Source organism: Vicugna pacos, chromosome 2 (assembly GCF_048564905.1).
Source record: "Vicugna pacos chromosome 2, VicPac4, whole genome shotgun sequence".
NCBI lineage: Eukaryota > Metazoa > Chordata > Mammalia > Artiodactyla > Camelidae > Vicugna > Vicugna pacos.
Window position 1 is genome coordinate 118,595,962 of NC_132988.1, and position 20,735 is coordinate 118,616,696.

The 20,735-nt window shown below is 59.3% G+C and overlaps 1 protein-coding gene across 3 annotated transcripts in view; it reads left to right on the plus strand.

Moving 5' to 3' along the window:
• The window catches only part of SORCS2 (sortilin related VPS10 domain containing receptor 2), a 446,054-nt gene that overhangs the window by 403,273 nt on the left and 22,046 nt on the right, over positions 1-20,735 (plus strand). For all 3 annotated transcript variants that reach the window (XR_012062875.1, XM_072946632.1, XM_072946641.1), the window contains exons 11-17: positions 240-342; positions 5,876-5,952; positions 10,561-10,652; positions 11,585-11,692; positions 17,816-17,936; positions 18,677-18,810; positions 19,609-19,734. Coding sequence is in view for 2 of the 3 variants with exons in the window: in XM_072946632.1 (XP_072802733.1) it covers positions 240-342; positions 5,876-5,952; positions 10,561-10,652; positions 11,585-11,692; positions 17,816-17,936; positions 18,677-18,810; positions 19,609-19,734 (761 nt within the window). In the remaining variant the exon portion in view is untranslated. The remainder of the gene's footprint in view (positions 1-239; positions 343-5,875; positions 5,953-10,560; positions 10,653-11,584; positions 11,693-17,815; positions 17,937-18,676; positions 18,811-19,608; positions 19,735-20,735) is intronic.

Below are 20,735 nucleotides of genomic sequence, written 5' to 3' on the forward strand. Positions count from 1 at the left end.
CACCCATGCTGGGAGGACCCTCCCTTGGAGCAGCCTCCTGGCTTCCTCCACCAGCAGTCACCTGGCCCAGTGGTCAGCCTCAGAGCCTCCCTCCCACCCTCCTTCCACTCCCCCGAAGTGCTCCTGGCCCTGCCTTCCCACCCAAAAAGCCACAGGAGTGGATTCAGCCTCAGTACTTCTTTTCCTAAGGTCACCTCCCGCCCACGTGCTGACCGTGGCTCCCTGTCTCCCCCTTGCAGCCGGACTGCCACCTCCACCTGCACCTGCGCTGGGCAGACAACCCCTATGTGTCGGGCACTGTGCACACCAAGGACACCGCGCCGGGCCTCATCATGGGTGCAGGTAGGAGGCCGCCATTAAGGTCAGATGAACCTGCGGGGAGCTCAAGGGTGAAACGTGATGGTCGTGGGCCTGGGGCCATGGTGTGTCCATCCACTAGGGGGCGGTGACACAGCATCTCCAGGAGCCCAGATGACACCTCACCCTGCGAGGCGACTGCATGGCCCAGCGCGGGCACGTGTTATGTGCTGGCTAGACGGAAGGGTGAATGGATGGATGGGTGGATGAGTGGATGGATTAATGACCAACTGAAGGATGGGGGAATGGAGGAACCGGATGAATGGATGGGAGCATGGGTGAAAGGGTAGTTGGATAGTTGAAAGAATGGACAGTTGGATGGCCAGATGGAAGGATGGATAACAAAATGTGAAGGCGTACAGAGAAGGATGGATGGTGGAATAATGTGCATCACGGTGGACATTTATTGGTCCCTGAAGAGGGTTCCAAGTTTACTGGGGAGCAAGAGACACATATGCAACTAACATGAAGGAAAAAAAGAAACGTAAGTTATGGTTGTGTCTGTCTACCCCATTAAACTAGAACCTTCTTCAGGGATCACTCAATGTCTGCTGATTGAATAAAACTTTAAAATGATGCTTATCTGCATTAGAAAAACCATTCCCAGTAAAAGCACCTGTTTTAATAGTCCATGGCCAGGCGGCGGCTGGCGTCCGGTTTTCCCTTCAGCTCTCAGCGCCGTGAGCCCCTGCGGGGCCCAGCGCAGGGACAGCCTCTGCCAGCTCTCAGCAGCTCTGGGTCCAGGGAAGGGGCCCTGGAGACCACGGCTATGAGGGGAGGGCAGGCAGGGCTGTGTCGCCATGTCCACAGTTGTCATGGTGACAGTGTCTCCCCGCCACCCACGCCAGGCCCTGACCCTGAGAGGTCAGTTATCCCGACTTTACAGAGGTGGAAACTGGAGCCCAAGGAGAGGGAGGGGCTTGCCCCAACTTGCAAGGCTCCCCATCAGGAAGCTTGAGACCCACCCCACAGGGCTCACCGCTTCGCAGCCCCTCCAAGTCCGCCCCAGGAGGGGCTGCTGTGCCCCTCCCGACCGGGCAGAAACCAAGGCTCTGGGCGGGGCTGCCTGGCCCGGCCACGCATCCAGGGTGTGAAAGGGCCAGGCTGAGGCTTTGCACACCCAGGGTGCAGATGGGGTGAGTGGTAGCCAAAGAGGCAGTGTCTCTGCCTCGTCCCAGAGTGGGGACCCCTGGGGCCAGGGCTCACGGTTTCCTGAACCCAGGGCGCCAACCCTCCATCTGCTGCAGCACGTCTGGGACACGGAGGATTTGGGTCCCGGACCCTGAACTGGACGCCACATCCGGCCCTTCAGCACGTGTACCCCAACAGGAGGCCTGGGCCTGGGGAGGCTCTTGGAGGCTGGATATGAAAAAGTGAACGAATGAGTGGGTGAACGAGTGAGTGGGTGAATGGCCGCTGGAAAGCAGGAGCAGTCTTCCAGGCAGAGGAGGGAGAGTGCTTTTCAGAACAACCGAGTGGCAGCCCACAAAGAGGCCAGGAGGTGGCAGCCCTGTCGGCGCCGTGGGTCTCCGGTTGCAGGAGACCATGGCTGACAGGGTGAGGGGTCCCGACTTCATCCTGTAGAGAGGGGGCTTTCCATGGGGGAGCGGCCAGAGCAGAGGCGATTGCGGGTGAAACCGTCCAGCTTCTGAGGTTCCTCCCGTTCCCCTGTGCTCCCGGGGTCCTGTTCAGTGGCTGCGATCGGGGCAGAGTCTGCCTGCGTCAGCGATGGGTGTGCACCGCCGAGAAGTCTCACGTCAGCGTCGATTTCAGTGCAGCTCAGGGGCACCAGGGGCCACGCAGGGACGGGCTGGGCCCCCGCGTCGGGCACCTGCAGTCGTGTGGACCCTGTTCCCTGGGCCTGAAGGCGATGGCTTATTTAAAATGGGCTGAAACCCAAATTATGACCAAAGTACAAAAGGCACGGTTTCCAGTATTTCCACCTTGGGCATTTCACTGGACCGTCTGAGCCGCAGCTTCCTCACCTGCAAAAAGAGGACGAACTCATAGACTGGTTTGGGGATCAGGTAGAAAGTGTGGCCTCCAGGTGTGTTTCCACAGGTCATCCTGTCGTTCGAGCAGAGCCTGGACGCCACTGCCCTGGGGCCAGGCTCCATGCCGGGGCCCTTGTACTGGGGGCCTGTCCTCCGGTCCAGTGGACAGAAGCCAGACCCCACAGGTGGATCTAGAAGTGGAGCCATGACTCCAGTGAGGAAGGGAAAGGATGGTTCAAGAAGTAAAGACAGGAACTCTGGCTTCTAACCGCCAGGGTCGAGGAACAGCCGTAGCGAACCCAGAAATAAGCAGGCAGATGGAGGATGCCAGCTGGAATGTTCCTCCTGACTGGGCGAGTCGAGGGCACAAGTCTGCAGAGGCGGGTGGTTAGGACGGGGGCGCCCGTCCCAATTCTGACTCGGACTTTTCCGAGCTCTTGATCTGGGGCGAGCACGGCACCTCTCTGGGCCTCCGTTTCTTCGTCTGTGGAATGGGGATGATCGTCTCTGACTTGGGGGCACTAAGAGGTGTGATGCAGGTGGGGGTCCCTCCCCACCCTCACGACCCGTCCTGGGCCCCCACACACCACCGCCTGTTTCTCGGCTCCTCGTCCAGGCGAGAACCCTCAGGACCACACAGAGCGGAGGTCGCAGCGCCCCCTGGGCTCTGGCCCCGACGGAGTCGTGTGGCCGAGAAAGCCTTGAGGGGCCGTGTTGGGGAGCTCGGAGCACCCCAGCCCCCTCCAGGCCAGGAAAGCCCCCGGGGCTCCCGGGAGACGCTGTGCCCCCCGCCCGCCTGCAGTTCCTTCCTCTGGGACTTGGGGGCCCATCAACCACAGGGTAGTGTCCTGCCATGAGGCTGAGGGGCCTGAGCATCACAAGAGCTGGCCTGAGTCCCACCAGCCAGGCGGGGCTCACTCGGCCACCCCGGGAGCTGGAGGCTCGGCAGCTCCCAGAGGACCGGTGGGGCTGTCCCCTCGCTCCAGCTGCACCTGCAGCCGTGTCTCGGTCGCCAGCAGTGCTGGGCTTGGGGGCCACAGGGTCCCAGTTTCCTCCTCCACCAAGTATGGGCTGGGGTGGATTTTGTGTTGCTGCTTGCTCTGTTGTGACCCTGGGGTCTTAGCCACGCTGCAATCTGGAGGCCGAGGAAGGACAGAGAGGAAGTGCACATTCGGTGAGCACCTACTGTATACCAGGCCCTCAGAGCATGGAAGCGGGTGTGGAAGGCGGAGGCCCAAGGAGACACCACAACAGCCCGGAGGGGACACAGCAGGGAAGCCTCTCTCGGTCACATCCCCCCACGAGCCTCGGTTTCCCCATCCGTAAAGTGAGGGCACCAGCCTCTGTTTTCCTGCAGAGCCTCCCGCTGTGACAGCCTGTGGAGGTGCTCCGTGAATTTTCCCTTATTTCCCCCCCGTGCCTGTGAGGTGACTGGCAGCCTGACAGCCTTGGTAGACAGAGCAGGGAACACAGACATCACACACTGAAATCACAGACTGCACACCTGCCTGCGAGGTTGTGCTGACCCCGCAGCCTTCGCTGCACCGCCTCCGTGTGTGATGCGTGTGTCCCGACATCTCTGCTGGCGTCTGGAATGATGGGAAGATGAAGGGCGCTCCTTCCTTCCTCTACCCGCCCCCGCCCCAGGGCTGCATTCAGTCACTCAGCTCCCTCGCTGCATTCAGCAGCCATTCAGCAGCCATTCCTCCGCACCTTTCGGTGACCAGAAGGGTAGAAGAGAACCCTGCCCTCCGCGCCACCTCCCCTGACTGGCCTCCCCTCCCACCTCCATGCCGTTGCCAAGGCCGGTCCCTCTGTCCGGCAACCCGCCCCTTTCCCTTGGCCAGTGGCATTTTTCTTTCAAGGCACAGTGTGGAGGTCACTTCCTGCAGGAATCTCTCCTCGATTCCCCTCCTCCCCGGGGCATCAGGCTCACCTGCTCTCACAGGTCCTCGGGCATCCTGGCTCTGTGCACAATTGCAGGGCACCCTTCTCCTTCCCCAGCTGGACCGAGACCCCCTTGGGGCAGGTGGTCACTCAGCTCAGACTCCCGACAACTTAGCACAAGGCCGGGCAGAGAGCAGGCGCCCAGCAAGTGCTGATGTGTAAATGCAGGCGTGAGTGAGAGGGCAGCACTGATGAGGAAGAGACAGATGTGTGGATGGAGGGGTGATGAATGGGGGATGGATGGATGGATGGATAAATGATTTGGTGGTTGGTTGGACCTCAAAAACAGCAAGCAGGCACACAGACCCTCTGCCACTCTGCTTGAACTCCTTTGCCTCATCTGTTTGAGGTTAATCCATCTCCGTTGGGATTTTCCGAAGACATCTAAACTGGCTCTGCATGAGATACTCCTGAGAGTACCACATGAATAAGGCTTCAAAGGGCAAGTGATGGAGAGGCTGCCCAGATCAGGGGCCTCTGGGGCTCCAGGAGAGGGTCCAGAACGGCTTCCATGTCATAGCAGGTCCCCTTCATCCTGGCAGCTCGGGCCCCTGGTCCCTGCCACTGTCCCGCAGTCACAGCGGAAGCTGCCAAATCGGACCCATCAGAGAACCCTGTTGTCCGAGATCCGGCCCGGGAGGCTGTGGAGGGGGCCTGGGCCATCCTGCAGCTGCGTCTTCAGGGCTGACGGTGTTCTTTCTGTCGAAGTCCTTGTGGCCTCAGTCTCCTCACCTGCAAGCTGGGTTGCCTTGGGTACTGAGTGGGGGTTCTCACTCTGGAATCACCCTGGAATTAAGTCCCAGCCCCACAGAGTGGTCTTCAAGGCCGGTGACCCACCTGCCGGCCCCATGCAGTCTCCAGTGAACCAGGACCAAGGAGAAGCCTCCTGACTGCCCAGCCGGTCTGGTGCCCACCTCGCCGTCCTCCCAAACATCCCCTCAGCAGATACTTAGTGAGCACCTACTGTGTGCTTACCCTGCCTCTCCCCTGGACCTGCCTCTGGCCCCCCTGCACCCGGCCGCCAGGGGGCTACCTCCAGATGCGAGCCCAGCCCTGTCCTGCCCCCGTTGACAGCTCATCAGGGGCTGCTGTGCCCCTGCGCTGGCCCACCTGGCCTGGGTCCTCCTAGCCTGTAGCCTGTCCCCAACCACCTCATGATACTTCTTTCTTTCTTTTTCCTTTGTTTTCCTTTTTTTTCTTTTTTTTTTAAACTGGCTTCAATTTTTTAATTATTTTTTGAGGCATAGTCCGTTCACACCACACTTCTTACTCCTGAACCACACTCATCACCCGAGAGGCCCCTGAAGCCCCCAATCTCTGTCTACACCTGGGCTCCACCAAGCTGTCGGAGGCTGGCTTTCTAGGGGCAAGGTTAATCCTTCACTAGGACCCATGACAGCAGGCCCATCTTAGAAAAGGCGGGCAGAAGGGGCCAGTTGCCGGGTGGCTTTGGTGGTGGGAGACGTAGACCCAGGACACACCGGCCCTTGTGTGGGGATTTGTCTGCTCTCAGACCTTGGTAGCGGGGATTGCCGGCTGAGCCTAAGAGCAGCCTTGCCTCTCTTATTCCGGACCAGGGAACCTGGGCTCCCAGCTGGTGGAATATAAAGAGGAGATGTACATCACGTCGGACTGTGGGCACACCTGGAGGCAGGTAAGGGGGCGGGGAGGGGCCTGGCGCTCTCCCCGCGCTCACCCCGCGGCACTCCCGGGAGGCTCATCTGTTCTCTCATCCCCTCCCCGCTAAAGACACACTTCTTCCTAGTCCCCAGCCTGAGGGGCAGGACGCAGCTCCCTTCAGCAGCTATGACATCGCTGACTGTGACTAGAAAGCCCGGGCCAGGCTGGCCAGACCACCTTGCCGCTCTGGGAGCGTCTGCCCCTGGAGAATTCCAGACCTGACGCATCTGCACACAGTCAGACAGGTTACCGAGAATGTCAGATCAAAGGGAACACGTGCCCGGGACGGGGTGGCGGTGCTGTCCCGGCAGGAAGCCACGCGGGGACTCGGATGCCTGGCTGAGCCCTGAGCCCGGAGGCCGGGAAGTGGGGGCCGTGGACAGCCCCCAGGTTTACAGCGGGGGCAGCTGCTGGGTGGACGGCAGAGGCATGGGGGGAAAGAACACGGGGGAAGCGCCAGTTTCGGGGATTGAGGGGGCCACTGTGAGTCTGGGCTGGGACTCCTGGGAGATGTCCAAGGGGCGACGATTTGATGTTCTGTGTGACCCAAGAAAAGAAAAGTAGGACGGGGGAAGACAGGAGAGAGCGGTTACGCAGGACACGGCCCCTCCGTGCGGCCGCCACAGGCAGCTCAGATTCTTGGATGGGGGGGGCCGGTGCCGCTGGAGGTGGGTGTCCCGCAGGACAGGGCGGCCGTGGGAGGGGAGACCGACGGTCCAGCGCGCCCTGTGCCATCCAGGCAGCCCAGGAGCCGGACCCAAGCGCTCCGCCCCAGGCCAACTTCTTAGAGTGACAGTTTCTACTTAAACACTTAAGAAAATGCGCTAAATTTTTGTGTGTGTCTCCCCTTCCGCTGGTTGTAAGAAGCTCCATTTTTAGGTCAATGTTCTGCACACCTGAGTGCCCCACTCACAGCCCCCCTCCCAGGTACTGGGCAAATACGTGAATCCCCAAAGCACGAAGCTCGCCAGCACCCTTGGTTTAAAGCCCTGGCGTTTTTTAATAATATGCAAGAAACAAGGAATTTTGAAAAGGGCAAAAGAGATTTATTGTGTTATAATATTTCTGTTTCACTGAAACTAGTGAAACATGTCTAAACTTTCTTAAAGGTCACCACCTGCCCATTTTTTAGAGAAATCACCCTCCCTTATTAGATTTAATAGACTGAGTGAAACAGAAGAGATGTAATTTGGTAGAAACTGCCTGTAAGGTACTCACAGTGACCACTTCTGTCCAGCAATCTGCCTAGACTTCAGACTTGGGGACTTGTCAGAGTTAAGTGGGAGAACGTCTGTTCAGGGCTGCTCTGTGGTGCTCGGCCCTTCCGCAGAGATGGGGGTGAGTAGGGGGCTGGGGCTTGGGTGCCTGGTGGAGGAGAGGAGGGGCACCCACGTGTGGGCGTGTGTGTCCGTGGAGGGAGAGGTGCTCCAGCTGGGTTTTGGAGTTTACTTGGGGGCAGGAGGCAGAGGCCAGGGTGGGACAAAGGCACAAAGACCAGATGAGCTGGTAAGCTCAGGCTGGCTCGTCAAGGATGCAGTGAGACGTGTTTGAGAGGAGAACTCTCAGAATGTGAATTATGAGTGACAGTGTGTATGCTGCTTAAGGGGTATAGCATTTTAAAGACATGACTTCCTTGGGATGATCAATAAAAAAAAAAAAAAGCCAGAAGACTATCAAGGAGCTCCCTCTAGAACTCAGGGGTGGAGGAGGTAGGAGAAGGGAGAGGTTGGGGGACCTCCTGTCCCCTTTGCCCTGCTGCCTGGGGGCTGGCCGAGGCACAGAAAGCCATAGCAGTGGACATGCAAATGCCCTGCGACCGCTTCTGGGGGCTGGAGCCCCCTTTCTCCAGAGTCCCAAGCTAACGAGAGTGGAATTGCCTGTGGGGGTGCCCTGGGACCTGAGGGGCACCTCGTCTTCCCAGTGGGTGGTTGGTGCAAATGACTGCTGTCTGTCCTTAAGGGAGGAGGGTGCCAGGGACCCCAGGATCTGAGGGCAGGAGGGGGTTGTGCACACACTCGGGACCATGACCAGCGAGTTCCCAGAAGTAAATCCTGCTTGGGAACAATCAGGCTTTAAGAACCCACTTCGGCTTTCCTTTCACTGCACAGCACCTGACGATCTCCCCCGGAAAGAAGCGGGTTGGGCTCCAGTGGAGTGGGAAAGAGGGCTCCCACTGGGCAGGCAGAGGCTTCTGCATGTTCAAAGGCAGAGACAAGCTTGCCCGCTGTGTGTTTTGTGTCTCTGGTACCACATGGCAGGACCCAGCGTGGTTTCCATCACCCAGGACCCAAACAGAGGGCCTGAAACACTGGGTCTATTTGACGGGTGGACAGATGAGGAGAATTGTGAAGTTCTTCCTCACTTTACCCTAAATCTGCATGATGTCACCTCCCTCATCCAGGAAACGCTATCTCTGTTAATGTAGCCTCAGACAGCACACTTCTCTGGAGTAGCTTCCAGAGCCTAGGACAGAGAACACAGGCACACCACCTCCTCTGACTCCCTGCAGATGTGCCCATGGAGTCTGGTGGGAGTGAGTGCTGGCAGGGGATCTGGGAAGCACCCAAGTTAGTGCTCTGAACCCCAACTCCAGCCTGAGACCTCATCACATGAGACACAGCTCCTCCTCCCACTGAACATGTCCTGCTCAGGAGCCCACAGGCTAAGGGTCATGGTGGAAACAGCAGGGAGTCGAGTCACAGACCTGGGGTCAACCCGGGCTCTGCCAACTATCAGCTGTGTGGCCTTGGGCAAGTCACTGTGTGTCTCTGAGCCTCTGGTCTCTCTTTGGAAAGTGGGGAAATAACCCCCGAGCATGGTTGCCATTGAACAAGACAGTGTACATGCAGTAGAGGTCCCCGTGCCAGCCAGCCACCCCCGCCCCTCCGTCTCCTCTCCCCACCTCGCAGACACGTTTAAGGGCAGGGCTCACAGATGGCCAGACCTCCTCTGCCCTTTTTTAAGAGGAGCCTCTCCTCCTTAGTCAAGTCAGAAGTGTGTCCTGGAGAAATTTTGTGGGCAGTGGGAAAGCCAGCAAGATGATCAGAAGGTGGAAGTATCTGCGGAAGAGCTTTGCAGCCAGGGAACAGCATGTGCAAAGGGCCTGAGGCATGTTTGGGGAAAGGAGACCAGGGTGGCTGGGGTACAGGGGTGGGGTGGGAGAGAGGTGGGCAGGGGCATCTCCTAGAGCCCCGAAGGCCATGGAAAGCTTTGGGTGTGATTCTAAGGGCCATGGGGCCGTTGGAAGGTTCTGGTGGGGTTGAGAGGCATGGGGGTGATGGGATGTCGGGGCCGAGGGCTTGGCCTGGGGACACCCACAGGCTCTGCCGAAGTTTCATATTCCCAAGATGTGGAGCCTCTGCTCTGAGTCCTCCCCGGGTGCCTCCTGCTGGCTCCAGACATTCAAATAAAAAAGACTCAACATGAAGAACAGGGAGAAGATGCCAGTTAGAGACTTCAGAACGAGACCCCAGGCAGCTGACCGATGAGCGTGCTGGCCCTGGCGAGGGGCTGGCTGGGCCGGGTCCCGGCTCTGCCCCGACTCCTCCTGAGGTTCCCTGCATCCCTGCCACCAAACCTGCAGGCCCTGAGCGGCTGGACGGGGTGGGAAGTGGACTTGTGGTGGTCAGTGGTGGGGCCACTTCCTGTAAGGGAGCTGCAGGGCGAAGTGACAAGGTGCCCCTCCCCAGGTGGGGTCAAGACACATGCTTGCCAGCTAGGTACTTGTGCTCATGGAAGATCTAGGGGGTCCCCTGTGTCCTGACTGGAGAGCCAAACCCAGCTCTGCCACCTGCCAGCTGGGAGACTTTGACTCCCCAGCTGCTCCAAGCCTCAGCCTCCTCGTCTGTAAAATGGGACCCCAGCCCACGACTGTTTGCAGACAAGAAAGACCATCAGGCCGGGCCGCTCAACTTTTGTCCCCTGAGGACTTGGCAGAGATTCATTTATTCACTCACTCATTCATTCATTCATCCCACACACACTTCCTGCTCACAGGCACCCCAGCTGTGAGCTGAGCCAGGTGCTGGGCCACAAAGAGGACTCAGAGGCAGGCCCAGCTTTTGAGGGGCTCCCTGGCTGGAGGAGACGATGACAGATTAGTGCAGCAAGTGCTGGGGCAGGGGGCCCAGAGATGCCCCCCCCCAGCATGGCATCCAGGAGGGCTTCCTGAAGGAGGTGGCACATGAACCGAGTCAATGTCGAATAGAGATTTGCCTTTCTGGTGATGCTTATCCTAAAGGCTTTTCTAAGTCCCACTACTGCTTTCTCATCCTCACGCCATGGGCCTTTGTGGTGCATGGGTTTTTCCTAAAGGCAGGACCCCCCAGTGTCTATTTGCAATTTTCTCTCTAGTCAGTGGTCCAGAGGTTGCCATCATCATGCATTCGCCCCGCGTGCACTGAGTCTGGGCTGGGAGAGCATGGGGAGCCCTCACACCAGCCCTGCCTCAAGGAGCTGGCCTCCTGCGGTCCCCCAGCCGGTGTGTAGGCAATTCTGCCCCTGGCGAGTGACCCTAACCCTGAGCGGCCGCTGACCCTCGCCAGGGTCCTGCCCTCAGAAGGCTGCCCGCTCTCCTCTGCAGGTGTTCGAGGAAGAGCACCACATCCTCTACCTGGACCACGGTGGCGTGATCGTGGCCATCAAAGACACCTCCATCCCCTTGAAGATCCTGAAGTAAGGTCCTTGGGCCCTGAGCTGGGTTGGGGGAGGGCGGGCTCTTTCTCTCCACTGGGAACCCCTCAGAACTTTCCCCAGAATGGCTGCCCCCGGGGCCCCAGGACCATGGCACTAAGCCCCATCAGGGAGGTGGGTAGCAGCAGGCTCTGTAAAGCCCACTCCCAAAAAAGGCTGCTCCTGGCCAGGCCCGGGGAGACCAGGAAACAGGGGATGATGACAGCATGGTCAGGTGGGCCAGAGAGAGGCCGCCCTGGGGGAGCAGGGGTCTTCCCAGAGGAGGTGACTTTTACAAGACAGGAATCAGTTAAGTGTAAGGAGGTGGGGTCAGACAAGGAAGCCAGCAGCTTGTGCCCAAGGGAGAGTGGGTTTGGCATCGCTTCAAACATCTGAAGGGCTGTTGTGGAGAAGAGAGAGCAGGTGTGAACTCTGGACTCCAAAAGCAGAGTTGGGGAAGCTGCTGGGAAGGCAATATCACTTTAGTCTGAAAAAGAGCTTTCTGCACAGCAAGCTGGTGACATTGTGGTGTGCCACACAGGGAGGCAGCCCCTGGGCTGGGCTCGGGCATTGGGTGGGGCTGACCTGGGTGTTTCCAAAGCCCAATAACTCTGCGATCCAGAGAGTACAAAGCAGCTCCTTGGCACCCAGGACTCCTCGACTGTGGTGTCACTAAGCAGAGGTGGACACCACCTGGTGCCGGCAGGTGGCTGCTGTGACCTCCCAGGAGACAGTGAGGTCAGGGATCTAGTTGTGGCTGAGCCACTGGACTGGGCCTGGGGTCAGCCACTGCTGCCACCTGTTCCCCCAGATACTTCATCTGGACAGCTCTGGTCCCTGGGCAAGGGCAGGGCTGGGTCTGGCAGGGCAGTGGGTCCTGGACATAGGATGTGTTCCCACCTGCCCAGAAGTGGTGACTCCCCGTCTCCTGGCAGGTTCAGCATGGACGAGGGCCTCACCTGGAGCACGCACAACTTCACCAGCACCTCCGTGTTTGTGGACGGGCTGCTGAGTGAGCCGGGGGACGAGACGCTGGTCATGACGTGAGTGCCCACGGGCGGTGGGCAGGCAGGTCAGAGCCGAACCCCAGGCGGGCCATGGTGGAGGGCCATCTCGGGCCTTACTGCTCTAGGCAGGTTCAACACTGACCCACAGCCTCCCTCCCCATCCTCCTCACTCTCACCTCCATCTTCACACCTGCTTCCTTATCTCTTACTGTCCACTGTTTCCTCTCACCTTCAGCCACTTGCAGGTTGCTGTTCTGTCCCTATTCAGGGACATTGGTCACCTGCCCACTATCACCTGATGAGGGGTGGGACCAAGAGTCAAGGGTCGGCTCTGGATCACTGCCCATCCGACCTTTTGAGATGATTAAGGTGGTGCTGATGGTGATGATGAAGGTGGTGATGGTGATGATGGTGGTGATGATGATGGTGGTGATGATGCTGGTGGTGATGATGGTGGTGATGATGCTGGTGGTGATGATGGTGGTGATGATTATTGGCTGTTGGCACCTGTGAAGGACTTGTGTGCACGCTGCACAGACTGGACCTGAGACCCAAATGGGCCAGTGCAGGGCAGATCCAGGCTGTGAGTCCAGCCCCATGACCCTGGCCCAGATCAAGGGCATCCCTGTTTGGAGGATGGGGCATCCCAAGGCCAGGAGCAGAGCCTGAGCAGGCAGGGACTGAAGGAGGCACACAGAGGGCTTGACCGTGCTCTGGGGCCTGGTTGGGGAGAAAAGGTGCTCAGCCAGAAACTGGAAATGAGAGTCTGCCTGTGGAAGTCCTCTCCTGGGCGATCGGCCCTCCTGGGCACGTGTTCAGGCAGAGCTGACCTCTGCATTTCTAACAGCCACGCCCATGCCGTGGCGCCTGCTGCACCTGGTGCGGAAGAGCGGGCCCCGTGCACCCTGCTTGCCTTTTACTGATGATGCTTGAACTGGGGAGAACAGTGTCCCCCAAAATTCGCATCCACCCAGAGCCTCTGGATGTGACCATAGTTGGAAATAGGGCCTTTGGGGATGTGATTAGCTGCGAAGAGGTTGGTCACACAGGAGTAGGGTGGCCCTAAATCCAATGACTCGTGTCTTATACGAAGAGGAGAGGACCCAGCCAAGCGGAGAGAACGTCGTGTGAAGACAGAGGCAGAGGCTGGGACGATGCGGGCACAAGCCCGGGAGCCCCTGCGGCCCAGCAGCTGGAGGGAGCAGAAAGGAGCCTCCCCTGCGGCCTCCAGAGGAAGCCCGCTCCGTGAATACCTAAATCTCAGATTTCCGGCTCCAGAACTGAGATGTTTCTGTTGTTCGAAGCAACTGTTTGTGGAAATTAGTTATGGTGGCCCCAGGAAGCCCCACAACGCCCCAGGGACTCTCCCCCTTGTAGCTGCCCAAGGAAGACCCAGGGCCCCTGACGCTGGGAGGGGACCCGGTGCTTTGGACGCCTCGGTCTCAGGTTGGCCTTCCAAGTTACTCCCCCTCCTTCCTTTGAGCAGACTTTGAGGAAGCTTCCTGAGGGCTGGCCTCGGTCTGAGTCCCCAGCCCAGGAGGGCCAGGACAGCTGGTCCAGGGTGGAAGGGAGGCGGGCCTCCACCCGCTGACCGAGTCCTCCCGGCTCCGCACCACAGCCGAGGCCGTGAGGCCGGCCCTTCTCCCGTCCTTCTAGCCTGGCCTGCAGCGTGCTGCCCTCTGTTCTGGGCACCAGGGACCCCGAGGACCCACAGGGCTGGTGGCCCAGGGGGCAGGCCAATCAAATGTAGCAAAGAGCAGCACTGTTTCCCTAACGGGGAAGTTGCTGCTACCACAGGACCAGCGGGTGGGGCGGGCGGTTATCAAGGCTTCTCAGAATAGCTGACCTTGAACTGAGCCTGGACGAGGGAGACCCAGGCCCAGGGATGAGCTGACACTTGTCCCTCTGGGGTTTTGGACCTAGTTCTGCCTCTGGCTGGGCCCTTCCTAGAGGGGTTCCACCCACTCCCAGTGGAGTGGCTAGGCGCTGCGACCCCTACCCTGCCCGCGCGGCCTGGAGGGGCCCTGTGCCCAGTGGTGGCCGGATTCATTGCCAGGGTTAGTCCCAGTTGGCATCTCCTGTCTGACCTTCCAGCTCACAATGGCCTTCGTGCCCAAGCCCCCACCGACTCCCCCATCACCTGGGAAGAGCTAGGTGCTCACCCTTCTGAATGCCCCAAAGAGGCCCGCTTGGATAAGCTCCCAGGGGTGCCTGGCCCCCAATCTTAGGCTTGAACTGGAGAGAAACTGCCCAGCGTGGACAGTCCCCCCTAGGCCTGCCTCTGCCCCGGGGTTCCTGCGGGTCCCGGGTGAATGCTGCCCCTGGTTGCCCTGGGCGCCTGGGGCGGGGCTGGGAGCATGGCTCTGGAAAGCCCATCACTGAGGGATCAGCGGCCGCAGCTGCCTGTGTGCCCACCACGCAGGCCTCTGGGAACAGCAGATGGAGCAGAGCTGTGTGCAGACAGAGAGCGCGGAGCCCTCTCTCTCCCGGGGCGTTTGAGACAAGAGCTCAGGCACGTCTGAGTTCCTGCCAGACTGGAGTTTGGCTTCGGTGACCCTCCAGGGGGCCTCCCCTGCCACCAGGACCGGGACCTCTGGCCTCCTCCCTGCATCCTCCCCGGGCCTCCCGCAACGAGGGCCAAGAGGAAGTTTTACGGAGCATCAACTGCATGTTATGGATTCGATTTTTACGTTATCTCATTTTATTCTCATAATAGTCTCCAGGGAAGGATTTATCCATCCCCTGCCCCAGAAGTGCTCACTTTTCAATAATTCCGCACCGAGGGAGTGGTGGGAAAGGGGCCCCCTCACATCAGCTCTGCACGGTCCCGGAGAGGCAGAGCTGGGGCAGGGACCCTGGGAAGCTCGCCGTCAAAACCTCGGTGAGGAATCATCACACTTGGAATTCTCCAAACGCCCTGCCTGTGGTTCTCCCTGGACACCGAATTCCTCTCCTCCCAGGCCCTGGGATGTGTTCAACCCTTCAGGACGTCACGTGTTTACTCTCCCTTCACGCTCTGGGGGTCTTCGGGCTGGGAGGGGAGGTGGGAGAGGAAGATTCCAGCCTCGGGCTCTCTGCAGTGTGGCCTCCAGGCTCAGCCTGGACCCTCTGCTGGTCGACCAGTTTCCCAGGACCAGACTCCACAGAGCAGAAGGGAGGAGTGGGAAATACCAGAGGCGATGGCTGGCCTTTGCTGGCTTTGCAGAGGTTGAACAAGTGAGCTGGGTGGGAGGCCTCAGCTTCCCCAGCCGAGAAATGGGCACACTTTCTACCCCAGGGCATTGACCTAGGAGCTGCAGAACATCAAGCCCTTTGTCCCAGCCCAATTTTCACCTCCCACCAGCAGATGGGCAGTTGAGCCCTGGGACACTGAGGCAGAATTCAGAGCCAAGTGCTGCATAACCTTTTAAGTTCTTTTTCCTAAACCATCAGAACTGTTCCTGAAGGCCTCTACTTCACCACACTGCGTCTCCAACCACTAACAAATTCCTTCCCTCTCTCTGTCTGTCTGTCATCTCTCCCTCCCTCCTGACCCTGTGTCTCTGTCTCTCTCTCCTACTGTCCTGTTTCCTGACAGCATTTTCCCAGATGATTCTGTATCCAAATCTGCCCAAACGTCACATCCAAGCTGCCCACAGTGGCCTTCCGAGATGCTTCCCTCAGCATGTCTCACACTTGCCAGCTCTCCAGTCCCCACCAGTGCAGCCTCAGAGGGTGAGGGTCCCCCAGGCCCCAAGCGGGGCTGGGGAGCTCCCAGGCCCTCCCCAGGCTGCACCCACGGAGGGGTGTGGGCTCTTTGAAAGGCGCAGGACTCCTCGTTCAGTCGGCACAGCCTGGCCCAGCTTTTCCTTGTTAATCGTAAAGAAAGAAATAGGCTCCCCTCGGATCTCTTTCATAAAACTCACAGCGAGCCAGGTGACAGATATTTCTCAAAGTATCATCTGAGCTGTTAGGTTTCATAAAAGGATTAGTGAGAGCAACCAAACCAGCCTCTTCTCAGCTCCAGCTGGGAATACAGCAACATAGAGACCTCCCCGCGGGGCCTGTGCCCCAGGCAGGGGCTGTGTTCCACGCTGGGGCTGGAGCAAGCTTCCTGGGCAAAGCTTCACAGCCTCTCAGTAACCAGCCGGGCGGCCGAAGCTGGCTCCCCGTGGAGATGGGCCAAGGCTGTGGCCCTTGACTCAGTCTTCTCATCCATAAGATGGGAATAATAACAGTACATTCCTCTCGGGGGCTGGTGAGGAGGAGGGGGGAGGGTTGAGCACACAGCAATGTGGTTTCTAGACAGCAGGGGATGCGGCTCAGGCTGCTGAGGACCCGGGAGTTGTCCCTTAAGTGAGATGAGACCCTCACCCTCTGTTTAAATACCTGAACCAGCAGGCTTTGCTTGGGAGAAGGGGACACTGTGGCCAAGACAGTCCCCACATAGTGACACCTCCAGGGAGAGGGCAGTTGATGGCAGGATGGGAGTCAGACAGATGACAGGAAGGACACCTCTGCAGCCACGGTCACCACCATCCGGGACTCCCAGGACCCCACAGCAGGAAACAGCACCTGCGGGAGCAGGTGCACGAGGCAGAGTAGAAGGGGCGGCCGGAGCGTGTTTGGTCCTCGCCGGGCCGCGTCCACCGGCAGCAGGAGAGGCCCCAGGCCGCAGTAGAGGCAGTAGAGGCCGCTCTGGGCAGTAGAGGTAATAGGTGTGTGCACATGAGAATGTGTGAGCTTGTGAGTGTGTGCATGCATGGGTGTGTGTACATGAGTGAGTGTGTGTGTAAAAATCTCCTACTAAGTGCCAAGCATCCTACACAAACCATTACTAATCCACCATCGATCCTGAAAGGCCAGTGTTACTGTCCTCATTTTAAAGCCAAGGAAACTGAGGTACAGAGAGGAAAGGACCTGCCCAAGGTCACAGTCGTGGTGAAGGCGTATCACCTGAGACCTGTGCGCTCAGAGCTGCCCTGTGGAGGCAAAACTTCTCTTCAAGTATCAGCCTCAGACCTTCAGGGCCAGCCATCAGGTTGCCCAGAAAACAGTCCAAGACCTTTCTCAACTATTATTCTAGAATGGAGCTTCCAGCCTTTCCGCCCATAACTGGCCTCCCCCCAGTATCCAGCTCCTGTCAGTGTGCTTGGAAGGGGACCAAGGCCAGAGTGGGTGCATCACCTTCTCCATTCACATGCTCAACATCTAGTAATACGGCCCGAGTGCTGTAGACTGGACTGGAGAAGGACCAGAGAAGTGCAGGCTGGACCCTTCTGTGGTGGTATGTGGAGCACAGGTGTGAGGTAGTGGGGGATCAGGTGGAAATCCCTTAAGCGGCAGCCTTCCCGGAGAACGAGGGGGACTGGGCACATGGCAGGCACTTCACAAATGACTGCTGAGGGAGAAGAAATGGCACAAACAAGTTGTGTGAGCTTGAGCAAGTTACTCAACCTCCCTAAGCCTCAGTTTTCCTTTCTGTAGAGGGGGCTGTGCATACACTGAGCTCCTGGCACATAGTGGGCGCTCTGTAGACCACCGGCACCCATGGTGGCCTGTCCCCTGCTTTCTCCACCCACCAGGGCCGGGGGCCACACGGCAGGCACCACACTGAGATCCTTCCCATCCCGCTGCTCTGAGCCTGTGTGATGACTCGTTACTTGTCTTGGGCGTGCCGGCTCTGCTAGGGGTTAAACAGCCTGTGGCCCAGCTCTGCAGGGCTGGGTTTCTGCAGCACAGGCCCCCAGCGGGTCGGGCTGACAGAGGCTGGGAGGAAAGTAGCATGGGATGCAGACACCTGACCACGAATCATTCTGCAGAACAGAATTCTGCAAGGAGCGGCATGAGGGCTGTGGGAGGGCCCGGGCTTGCGACCCGACTGTACCTGCTTCCTGGTCCATCGGGGGGCCATATGGGATGACCCACACCAGTGCCACTGACAAGCCACACATAACGTGTGACTGTCGTGGGACTACTTAATGCCAATGCCCAAATGCCTGTGGCCGGCCAGGCCCAGCGCGGGCCGTGAGTCCAGTCCCAGGGCAGCCCAGCGAGGGCAGGCGAGGAGCCGCTGGGCCCGCTGTGCGGGGGGTAACCGAGGCCAGGAGGGGCAGTGTGGCACCTCAGGGATGGGCCAGACTAAGGTGGGCTCCGCCCTCCCTCCGCTCCCCTCCCCAGCGTTTTCGGCCACATCAGCTTCCGCTCTGACTGGGAGCTGGTCAAGGTGGATTTCCGGCCCTCGTTCTCCAGGCAGTGCGGCGAGGACGACTACGGCTCCTGGGACCTCAGCAACCTGCAGGTGGGCCCGGCCGCAGGCCCCCTCCGCCCGACAAAGCCCCGGCCTGCGAGGTCGCGGGGCCTCCGGCAGATGTCCAGCCCTTCTGCGGGATTTCCTGCCTGGCCAGGGTCTGCAGGCATTCTCAGGTGCAGGCACACAGGCCCTGAGCCAGCCTGGTGTCAGCTCTGCTCGGGGTCACAGGGCCTATGTATCATATAGTAGGTGACACCCCAGTGGGTCTGGGGCAGCCCTCTCCCCATAATCTCAAACACAAATGTTTCTACAGCAAAATGTGTAATATCCACACTCAGGAATAAATCAGGACCAGAATGGCCTCCCGGGGCGGTTCAGATCAGGTTGTGCTGCCCAAGGTCAGGATTTCAGAGTGTGGGGGCCCTGGAAGTGCTGGGAGGACCCCGCCCCATCACTGCCTCAGCGCCTGTTCACACGGGTGTGGCCTCTTCTGATTGGTTGAGGGCTTGCAGTGTGTCTTGTGAGGCCCGGGGCCGTGGCTTGTCCCAGCTCCTGCTCGGGGGTCTGGCACCCTCGGGCCTCTTTTCCAGCCGCCTTGAGACCCCTCAGGGCCCGGACGGAGCCCGTACCCAGCGGGGGCTCCGTGAACGCGCCCCCCCCCCCGCCCCGGGGCCGTGGTTTCCCTGCCCGACGGCTGCCTGGGGCTTGCAGAACCCTCCAGATGGGCAGCACAAGCCGGCGCAGGGCGGACCCTCCAGGCGGCCGGTGACCAGGATGTTCCCGCGCAGGGCGACCGCTGCATCATGGGCCAGCAGAGGAGCTTCCGGAGGAGAAAGCCCGCGTCCTGGTGCATCAAGGGGCGGAGCTTCACGGCGGCGCTCACGGCCCGCGTGTGCCAGTGCCGGGCCTCCGACTTCCTCTGGTGAGGGTCCCGCTCCGGCTCGGCCCCTCGGACTGCTGGCCCGGGCGTCCGGCTGCCCCGCGGTGGAGCAGGCAGCGGGAGGGTGTCCATCACCCCCCCTTATTCTGTGCGTTAGAACTGAGACGCTGGGTCCAGCCTGCATTAAAGAACTCCTGGACGTAGTTTTAAAACCAGCACAGGTGGCCTGCTCACAGGTAGGAGAGGGACCTGAGGACAAGAGAGGGCATCTCGGCGGCCAGCTGTGCCACCCAGCTCCTTCTCCTCCATCCAGGGACTCTGCTGAAAACCCCCCGACAGCTCCCTTGCCCCAGTCAAAAACTCTGCTGCCCACTGGAGAATGTCCGGGTTCTGGAACCTGGCTCCTAGGGTCTCTGGTCCACCCACCTGCCTCTCCAGCTGTCCTTACCCCTCACCTTCCTGCCACCTCTGTCTGTGTCTCCCTGCACTAGCACTGAAGGGACCAGTCCCTGCCTGCAGTGCCTTTCCCCCTCTTCCCCTCGCTGTCTCTTGATATTCCTTTGAGATTAAGCCCACCTCCTCCAGGCAGCCTTCCAGGGCACCCAGGCTGGGCTCAGTGCTCTCCTGTGATTTCCCAGAATGCTCTTTGCATCCCTTCTCACCTGGAACGTAACTGTCAGCTTTCAGGCCTGTCTCCCCCTGGGATGGGGCCCTGTGGGTCTGCCTCTGTGTCTTCACAGTCAGGTGCATAGTGGGCTCTCAGTGTGAGGCCCCTGCCCCAGGCTGGCTCCCATCCCCGCCAGCAGCTGTCTCCTGACCACTGTTTTTCCCTCCTCCCAGTGACTATGGATTTGAGCGCTCCTCCTTCGAGTCCGACGCCAACAAGTGCTTTGCCAACTTCTGGTTTAACCCCATGTCCCCGCCTGATGACTGTGTCTTGGGCCAGACCTACACCAGCAGCCTCGGGTGAGTGCAGCACAGTAGGTGCCCCCTACCCATTGCTGCCTGGTGCCTACAGCTCCCCGCATAGAGACCAGGAAAGAGAAGTCAGTGAGTCGCCCCAGGCGCTGACCTGGGGGGGTTCTCGAGTCGAAGCCCATGAGAGTCAGCATCAAGGAGAAAAGGAGTCTTGAACTGGCTCCGAACAGAGAACAACGGGCAGAGAAAGTCCAGGGGTAGCTCACACCTGCTGCAGGGACTGAGCCCTCCCACAGCATTAACACCCCTCCCCCGGTCCTTCGGAGCCCCTGCGGCGCCAGGACCCTTCCCCATTGACCAACACCGAGTGGCCAGGCCTGAGCTGGGCCAGAGATGCTCACACTTCCTTTAGGCCTCAGCTCGAATGGTGCTTCCTCCAGGAAGCCTTCCTTGACCCACCTTGGACCCCGAGCTTACTCTGTAGGAGTGCACATCCCAGTTATTGTCACACTTGCCAGTTGTCCCCCTCCTGGACTGTCAGCTCCGTGACACACGGTATGTGGTGTGACGAACACACGCTGTGCACGATGGTAGATCCTCCCGCAAGTGTGAGCACGTAGGATGCTTTCCCTCCACCAGAGGCTGAGCACATTGTGTATAAAGGATTAATGTTCTATAAAAATGTTAGGTACGTAACAGCTGTGAACCTGCAGCTCCAGGAGGCCCCAAGGATGCTCTCCAAAGGACCCTGCTTCCCTCTGAGGAAGACATGAGGAGTGAAATGCCTGTGGGATCATTAGAAAATCCCCATGACTGCCCCAGGGTGGGGCGGGGCTGAGCCCACGGCACCGAGAAGCAGGACAAGAAGTTGCAGGCTTGGACCACAGTGTCATAAATTCCATCATCCATCCATCCATCGAATCATTTATCCATTTACTCCCCCATCCATCAGTCATCCATTCATCCATCCACCCATCCGTCCATCATCCATCAATTTATTCTTCCACTGACTCGTCCATTCATCCATCATCCACCCATCCTTCTGTCCT